Genomic DNA, 9,033 nt, shown 5'->3' with positions numbered 1-9,033 from the left:
GGGCAGAAGCTTGCTGTTGATTGGTTAATTTGGACACAGACTCAAGGTGGTTTACTGTTACTGGTCCAAAATTTGCCCTTGAACTTAGTGACGTAAACGAATTTTGTTTGTGTTGTCGCATTCTTTGATATCCAGACTTCTTTTTTTCGTTTTTTTCCAGGCCATCGATGAAGATGGCGTACAAAAGAACTCTGAGGTTGTCGGCACCTACTTTCTAGAAGAGCTGCTTAAACTCAAAAACGAGTTCCCGGATGTAGTCGGTGACGTCAGAGGCAAGGGGTTGATGATTGGCGTTGAACTGGTTACAGATAAAGTAAGCGACTCCCTATATAGCTCTTCACAACCTGTCCTTTGGTAGTACTTTGCATGTTCTTTATTAAGTTTTTGTTTGTACAAACTCGGGGCTGCAAATAACAGTCGGTCATCGGACATTGGCCGACCAAAGTTTGCTAATGTCCGACGAGATCCCAAGTGTTTTCAGACATGATGTCCGGACAATTTTTTGATCGTAAATCACTTTACAGCAATGATGAATAAAAATCTGTCCGACCACAATTTTGTTTTGTCCGACCAAGATGGTGTCTTAGTAGGACATATGTCCTTTCAGGTGAAAAAAAAATATTTGCAGCTCTGTAACAGTTCAACAACGAAATAACGGATCTTATGAAGCAAAAAAAGTTAACAAACTTTACAGAACTGGCTACAGTTGTAATACTGTAAGACAGTGACTGGGTAAAATTGCAACACCCGATATAACGAATTCTCGGTTTGTAACCCAGGAGTCGAAGACGCCGTTGCCGCCCGAGAAATTTGTTCCGATCTGGGAAGACTGTAAAGATATGGGAGTGCTCATGGGTAAAGGCGGATTGTATGGAAATGTAAGTATTGATGCTTGGATATAAAATAACCTTTTTATGATACCATCTGTCAAACTACTAAGCCACGAACTAAATCAAATAAAGTATTCTTCAATTCCTTCAATCAATCAATTTATTTACTTATTGTTGTCTCCAGAAAAGAGGAAAATACGACAATGGGAAAGAAAAGAGACTAACATTTACTATTTCGTATCCTGTGTGAACAGAACTCTGTCTTCGCAAGTTCAGGTCTTTCTTTCCCTCCCATCCCTTCCATTTTCTTTCCTTCACTAAGATTGGTTGTTTCTGGCGCGCGAAAAACAAGGACCAATCAGAGATACAACATGGATCTCAGTAGAGCCACGTCATTAATATGGAATTTTTCGGGTCGACGTCTCTCAAGCGGGGAATGCAATAAGCGCGCGAAGAGAGACATCTATTTACTGGGCGAAACTCACTGACTCACTAGTATTATTATTTCGAATTATTCTATCCCTGATAGGTCGATGCTACCGGTTGTTTGGTGTTTGTTTGATTTTAAATTTTATATTCTTGAATTCGTTGTACTTGTCATAATAACTGTTTTGTTTTCAATTTTAGGTTCTACGAATCAAGCCTCCCATGTGTATAACAAAGGATGATGTCAACTTTGGCGTGGCTGTGTTCCGCACTGCTTTGCAAAAATACAGCCAGAGCTAATTAATAAACTAAACAATTTTTAAATGTTTTTAGCACCAATAGCACTTTTGAAATGTTCACATGCCTTACGACATATAAATTAACATTTCACAAAATCTAATATAACAATTTAATTCCATTCCTTCGTAGAGCACAGATATGGTGGATAAACTAAATGAAACTTGATAAAAACATTGATAACGAATTTAAAATAATTTTCATAGTGTGAGCGAACTTATTAGAAACAGGGTTAGGGTAAAAACTTGTTTATAACGTGGACTGGTTTATAAAGGACATATTTTTGGCAGGGTTTTCTTGGCTTTTTCCTTTAGTATGTGGTTCATTTTTCGCTCTTATTATACAACTCGCTCTTATTATACAACATGCCATTAAAACTCATTCCCTGGAACTCACGCTCTTTGATTCAGTCGTACGTTTTGTAAACAGTTATCAATCTCGCGCACGTGTCGCGGCGACAAGTTGCTGCAACATATTGCCTGATGTGACATGTACATTTCTGCGACAATCTTTGTCGCTGCGATCAGTCGCACGAATTCAAACTGGTTTGAAGCAGTACAGAGCGGAGCGGCTTGTCGCGGAGCCCTGTCTCTGCGACTTGTCGCCTAGTGTGCCCCACCCTTAATAAATTGAGGTAGTGGTAGAGAGAAGCATGCATCCCTTACATCCCCATTTTCGAGCAAAGTCAATCAACATCAAGTCAAAGGAACCCCCTCCAAAAAAACTATTGACCACGCCCCCTTAGAAGATCACGTTTCGTAAGAGAAAAGAGGAACAGTTATTTCACGTTTTAAACCAATTGGAAAATCGATCACATTTTTCTTGGTGCATACTATCAACACCATACAAATGCCGTCAAAAAAGGTTCAAAACTCAAGTGGGCCATGAACAGCAGGCGAGCGATTTCGCTGCTGTTTCGGACACTTCATGACCTCATAATTATGGTCTGTCAGAGTTTAGACCATGAACATCGAAACTTCACCGGTGAATTTGCGTGAAAATTAGTGCAAAATCGCGCGCGTTGCATGGCTTTTTTTCTGCCTGAAGCTGGCGTGTTCGTCACAAATTTCGCACCAAATGTCTTTTCAAAGACATTGTCAAAGACGCTGTTAAGTTTTACTTTATGTACTTTAACTTATTTGATATGAGAGCAACTAATACCACAGAGGAAAAAGTTAATGTGTGTTTAATTTAAAAACAGTTTAAAGCGCTTCCCTCATGGCAGCGTTTCTCCGAATTTGAATAACAGGGTTAATGGAGGACACAAGTGCTGTAGCTGTAGCTGCCCAAGGGAACAACACATTGCCAGTGAATACGCTGTTTTCAAAATTCAGAAGTATCATCAGGGGAAGCAGTGAAAGTAACGTTGCTGCAGTGTAGAAAGCCATATCCCTCGCTGCCTTCTTCTGTCTTTTATAGAAGGTTGCATGTTGCAGATTATGAGACGCGCTAAAGATCTTTCTGTTGTTAGTGCGGATTGCATGGAAGGTTAGAATGTGGCCTCCAGCTGGGATGATAATCATTAGAGCCAAAGTGACGTTTTCCATTGGTTCGTAAATCATTTTTGGGACCACAGTCTCCAGCAGGCAGATGTAGATGAACCAGAGAACCCACGCACTAACCACAATCTTCACCATGCCTGTCGAAACAAAGAATTTACAACAAATTTTGCATTGTTCATCGAAGAGGTTAACAGTTGTCAGTCTAGGATCGAGTAGCCTGCGAGCGGGCTCTCTTCGGGGACAACGTGCGAGCGGCGAAGCCGCAAATTCCGGTGAGCGAAGCAACGAGCACGAGTTCTGCTCAGTGTTTCTTCGCAGACCATTACAGCTAACATTTTCCGCCTCAGCACTTTTCTCGGGTTGTTCAAATATAGTGTCAAGGTTGTCCAGTGTTAGTTGCTCTCACTGGCCCCAGGGTGTTTCCTTTTCTCTTTTTTCCTTTTTCTAGTGAGAGCAAAACGCCGCCACGAGAAAAGAAAAAGACCTGGGTTATAATTTTTTGACCTTACGTATCAGTAATACTCCTGAGAGGAGGATGACACTACTGAAGTTAAGATTTTTGCCCAGGCAATTTGCCGTCAATAGACACTAGTGTGGAGAGAGAAACTGTGAGAGAAAAGTATTTTGCCCAAGAACATAACACAACCGCCCCGCCTGCTGGGCTCGAACCCGGACATCTCGAATAGGAATCATTTTGCACTAACCATTATGTCACCGCGCCTTTAAAACAGTTCAGTTCAGTACAAACCTCGAAATGTGACCGCTATTCTGTAGGCAAGAGGCTTGGACACGGCATAAAATCTATCGACGCTTGTTATTGCCAAGTTCAAGAACGTGCAACCGATAAAAAGGAACGGAAGAGATTTGCTGGCTTGGTACAAATGCACCAATCTGCAGGGGTCCCCAAAGTGATGCAATAAAACGCGCCATGATACGTACACTGGCTGCGCAACCAGGCCTGTGAGACAGTCAGCGGCGGCCAGGCTACATAGCAGTACGTTGACAGGGATTTGAAGGGAGGGAGTACGGATGATGGTTGCTATGACAGCCAGATTAGCCAGGAATGCAAAGATGGCGAAAGGAATTTGGACAACCGTCACGGCAATGTCACTTGCGTACACTGACTTGACGCCAATGGCGTTGAGAATCCATGAAGGCAAACACTCTGTAGATTGTTCGTGGCTGGAAATTGTGCGGTTTGTTAACGAGTTGTTCAAGCTTCGACTGGTGACATTTAGAAGTGTTTCGTCCATGATTGTTGGTTGCTGAAAATAGAAAGGTAATGTAAACAAAATTTTAAAAAAGCAAATTCCCGGAATCACGCGAATAGCTCTTCCTTTTCTTAAATGTTAGGGACGACATTTATAATAAAATACAGAATCACGTACTGTACATTAAAAAGCCATCAATTATAGAAATTACTAAAGAACTGATGAACTTCCATAATTATTTTCTCAGTAAATATGCAAATATTCAAGTTCATTTCTTTATGTTGTTAGATGTACGTAAAAAATAATACCAATTCAGACTGAAGTGATTTATCGGCTTCCTTTCTCCAAATTTTATCCTAACAGTTATTTTTTTTCCTTTATATTCAAACTCGCTTTTGTTATACTAGCTGTCTGTATTCTTTGGTGATGCAAATAAAGCTACTCGGTGTTTAGCAATAAGGTGTCAATAATCTCTTGAAAACCACTGGAAATAAAAGGCCTATGTTATCCGAAGCTCGAAAACAAAAGTCACTTTAATGGATGGTATGTTTTAAAACGCGAGATGCGAAAACTTTAGTTTACATGCCCCTTTCGACCTATTTGACCGAAACTGTGCTTCAGTTCTCTCAGATGACGCTCTGCAAATGTCTGTATGATTTCTTTTCTTAAATTCGGTCTCGTGTTAAGTTATGGCTTTGTTTGTGAAACGGTGCGCCAGTTTTTCGAACATCGAACTATTTCGATTCGAAGGCTACAGAAAATAAAAAAGAACGAAGCCATCTTTGAGAAATAGAAGACGCTCTTTTCGATGGTGATGTAAGGCTGTCATTGAATTTTTATAAAAGCGAAAAGGTCATCGCTTCTTTTCCGCTAAATAACTGGTTTGTTATTTAACATGCACTTTTTGTTGTTAACTTAGTACGTATTCTATTCACGGCAAATAACTTTATGATCATATTCCATCTCGCGTCAACGAGATTTTAATTTGCTCAGAGGCTTTGAGAATAAATCCCGGTTTCTAAAAGCTTAATAATCGAGAAGCTCAAATATGCCATTTCCAATTTCGAAGAAATGAATGAAAGAAAAACTAAACTGCTCTCAAATTTGTCAGGAAAAATAGACCAACACCGGTCGTGAACCCGTCAGCAAAAAAATGATGACACAAGTCTGCAACGGAGACAGTTGGTAGATTTTTCAAGAATTGTTCAATGATGAAACTTTTCCCGTTTTTTACGTTAGAAAAATGCAAAGCCTTCCTTCAAAACAAAGGACGAAAAGATTAAAAAAAAAGAAAACATTACATGCACACATACAACAGGCCTCACGAAAGACACCTTACCGTAAGTTGTATATCGAACTCATTTCACCCAACTTAGCAGTCGGGCTTCTTCAAGGTCAATTAAAACTTGTTTTTTTTGGATTGGTAATCGTAAAGGACAACCTTTGATTTTAAATATTGCTAATAAACTTCTGAATCCCACTTAACACATCATTTTAATTTTTGACCAATACAAGATGATTTCATGACAGAACTGAAATCCTTACCGTCAACTTACAAAAGAGATGTTATAACGATTAACTTCACAAGCATTAGTGACATCATGCCGCTTGATTTAAAAATTCACTTGAAAGCAGAGCAGAAAAATAATACACGTATACGGCGAGACGGTAAAGCAAGCCGCTTGATTGTTATTAAATTGGAAAGAGACATTAATCGATGGCATAAATAATATATGTATACAGCGAGACGGAAAAGGGACCATTGTCATAATTAGTAAAGAGACATAAATCGATGGTATGGATGATTTAGTTTGATTTGATCCCCCCCCCCCCCATCCCGGTCTGGGTAGGGTTAATTTCCTCTCCACTAGTTAGTGTCAGTAGTTGTAGCTTTCCGAAGAGAGCTTTATATAGCGCTGGCTCCATTTATGAATTCACCATGCCAGTGAGCTAAAAGATCTAATTTTCGTCTTCCGTATAGACGATGTTACGAGGCGACAGAATGAAGAAACCCAAAGATAGTTAGCCTGCGAATACAGCCGTCTCTTATCGCTCCCGCTACAACGTGCGAAATGTATTTGCAGGCTAAAAGATAGTACATTTAAATCTGAAAGGCAAACAGCTGTTGATATCAAAATCGCTTTCAAATGATTATTCAAAGCAAGCGGCGTGATGTCACTAATGCTTCTTGAGTGAATCGTTATTATTTTTTTACGTTGACAGGATTTCATTTCTCAGTGTCATGCAAATCAGCATGTATTGGCCAAAAGTGAAGAAGGTGTGCTAAACCGGCGGCACTCGGAAATTTAAAAATAATATTTAAATCAAAGGTTGTCATTTCCGATTGTCAATCTAGACGAAAAAGTCCAAATTGCAAGCCCGGGGTAAGTTGGGTGAATTGAGTTCAATATACATTTTACGGTTAAGGTGTTTTTCACGAGGCCTGTCACAATTTAAAGTGCATGCAGTGTTTTTGTTTTAACTTTTCGTTCTGTGTTTTAAAAAGAGGCTTTTCATTTTCCTGCCGTAAAGAACGGAAAAGTTTTAATTCTAAACAATTCTCGAAAAACCCGCCAAGTTTCTCCGTTGCAAGCTCGTTTCATCATTTTCAAAACAATATACCTTGCGAAGTCTAAATTAAATCAGTTTTAGAATAACATGGTTGAAGGATTCCCTGTATTTCACGGTTTGCCAAGTTTAACGCCAGTTCAGTTTTTTTTTCTAAAAAAAGCTCACTTCTTTGAAAAAAAAATGGCATTCGAGCTTACTATCAATTATTTTTCTTTTAGAAATCGGGATTTATTCTTAAAGACTGCGCAAAATGTCGTTGACGCGAGATTGTAACTTTCGCTATGATCTATCTATAAAATACCTACTGAATCTACCAGAAAACGAGCATGCACTCATAAAAAACTAGTTATTTTACGAAAGGAAACACTAACTCTTTCGCTTTTATATCGCCCTCAAAAAATGCATCTACAATTTCTCAAAGATGGCATTATTTATTTTTTGTAGTCTCCTGTAAATCGATATTTGAAAAACTGGCCTTCCGTTTTACAAAGCCATAACTTTTCACGAGACCAAAAATTAAAAACAAAATCAGGCAGACATTTGTAGAGCTGCTATCTGACAGAATTATGTCAACGTTTCGGTCGAATATGTCAAAAGATGCGTGCTAACGAACGTTTGCACATCTCGCGTTTTAAGCAAACATACCAGGCGATTTTTATTTTCGAGCTTCGGATAAAACAGGCCTTTAATTTCTAGTGGTTTTGAAGAGATCATTGAAACCATTGACACTCGAATTGTTTAAAAAGTAGCTTTATTTGCATGACCAAAACAATACAGTTAGGTAGAATAGCAAATGGAAGTTTGAATAAAGGCAAAATTAACTAATATTAGGATAAAATATTGGAGAGAGAAAATGGATAAATCAGTTCTGTCTGAATTGACACAAATGACAACGTACAGAAATGAACTTGATCATTTAAATATTACATGTAAGAAAATCATTACAGAAGTTCATCAGTCTTTAGTAATTTCCATGATTGATGGCTGTTTAATGTATGGTACGTGATTTTGTATTTATTGTAAAACTCATCCCTGACAGTTAGGTAAAGGAAGCGCGATTCGCGTCAATCCGGGAATTTAATCTTGTTTCTTGTTTTTTTGTTTCAATTTTTTGCTTTCATTACCTTTCTTTTTTCAGCAAACAACAACAATCATGAGCGAAACACTTCTGAATGGTACAAATCAAAGCTTAGCCAACTCATTAAAAAACGGCACATTTTCCAGCCACGAGGATTACGCAGAATGTTTGCCTTTATGGATTCTCAACGCCATCGGCGTCAAGTCAGTGTACGCAAATGACATGGCCGTGACAGTTGTCCACATTCCATTCGCCATTTTTGCATTCCTGGCTAATCTGTCTGTCATAGCAACCATCATCCGCACTCCCTCCCTTCATTCCCCGGTCAACGTACTGCTGTGTAGCCTGGCCGCCGCTGATTGTCTCACAGGCCTGGTTGTGCAGCCAGTGTACGCATCATGGCGCTTTTTATTGCATCACTTTGGAGACCCCTGCAGATTGGTTCATCTGTACCAAGCCAGCAAATCTCTTCCGTTCCTTTTCGTTGGTTGCACGTTCTTGAACTTGGCAATAACAAGCGTCGATAGATTTTATGCCGTGTCCAAGCCCCTCGCCTACAGAATAGCGGTCACATTTCGAGGTAAGTCCTAAAGAACTCTTTTAAATGTCCGTTGACATAATGGTAAACGCAAATGATTCCCGTTCGAGAGGTCCGGGTTCGAGCCCAACAGGCGGGGCCGTTGTGTAGCAGACCGCGGTCAAACGACAGAAATATAAAAAAAATAAGAAAAGTACTGCAAAGATAAGGTTTTAATTTTCACAGTTCAAAGTTCGATACATTCCGGTATTCTGAGGGTTTAGTACGTTTTTTGAAGCTTTACTAAAAAGTTCTACGTGTTTGAAAATAGCGATATGCGGACTTGTCGGCGCCATTTGTCAAACCACTTTGGTTCGAATGCGGAACATTTAAAAAGTAAAAACACTCGTTTACCTGAGGAAATGGGATTATGCTTACACTCAGCAACTATTTTTATCTATCCTTGCTCTTACTAACACTTCAATACGAACAAACAACGCCGAAATGGAAAGAAAAGCTGCCTGAGACGTTTGACCGCGGTGAAGTTGTGTAGTGTTTTCTCTCAGAGTTCGAGTCTAAACGGCTACTGGCAAATTGCTAT

At 39.4% G+C, this 9,033-nt stretch overlaps 3 protein-coding genes across 3 annotated transcripts; 2 read left to right on the top strand and 1 right to left on the bottom strand.

Moving 5' to 3' along the window:
* Nucleotides 1–135: 135 nt before the first annotated feature.
* On the top strand, nt 136–1,842 carry LOC144641230 (alanine--glyoxylate aminotransferase 2, mitochondrial-like; the record flags this gene model as incomplete). Its single annotated transcript, XM_078500264.1, has 3 exons — nt 136–313; nt 780–878; nt 1,458–1,842. Coding segments are annotated over 3 exons (376 nt in total), but the record flags the coding sequence as incomplete, so codon positions are not given.
* Nucleotides 1,843–2,755: 913 nt separating this feature from the next.
* Nucleotides 2,756–4,310, bottom strand: LOC144641231 (trace amine-associated receptor 5-like). Its single transcript, XM_078500265.1, has 2 exons — nt 3,804–4,310; nt 2,756–3,192 (listed from the first exon to the last, which is right to left on the bottom strand). The coding sequence occupies exons 1-2, from the start codon at nt 4,306–4,308 to the stop codon at nt 2,756–2,758; spliced, it is 942 nt and encodes a 313-aa protein (XP_078356391.1). The 5' UTR covers nt 4,309–4,310.
* A 3,680-nt stretch (nt 4,311–7,990) lies between these two features.
* On the top strand, nt 7,991–8,495 carry LOC144641232 (trace amine-associated receptor 7f-like; the record flags this gene model as incomplete). Its single annotated transcript, XM_078500266.1, has 1 exon — nt 7,991–8,495. A coding segment is annotated over exon 1 (505 nt), but the record flags the coding sequence as incomplete, so codon positions are not given.
* Nucleotides 8,496–9,033: the final 538 nt, after the last annotated feature.

The sequence above is a fragment of the Oculina patagonica genome, unplaced genomic scaffold (genome assembly GCF_052425735.1).
Source record: "Oculina patagonica isolate OP01 unplaced genomic scaffold, crgOcupat unplaced774, whole genome shotgun sequence".
Taxonomy (NCBI): domain Eukaryota; kingdom Metazoa; phylum Cnidaria; class Anthozoa; order Scleractinia; family Oculinidae; genus Oculina; species Oculina patagonica.
The sequence above is the reverse complement of the archived record's forward strand: the minus strand, read 5'-3'. Positions and strand labels throughout refer to the sequence as shown.

Bases quoted from the DNA above. Each gene is read 5' to 3' on its own strand.
- LOC144641231 (XM_078500265.1), bottom strand. From the start codon at position 4,308: ATGGACGAAACACTTCTAAATGTCACCAGTCGAAGCTTGAACAACTCG. The intron at 3,193-3,803 runs GTTTGTACTGAA...TTGTTTCGACAG, and splicing joins AATAGCGGTCACATTTCGAG to GCATGGTGAAGATTGTGGTT.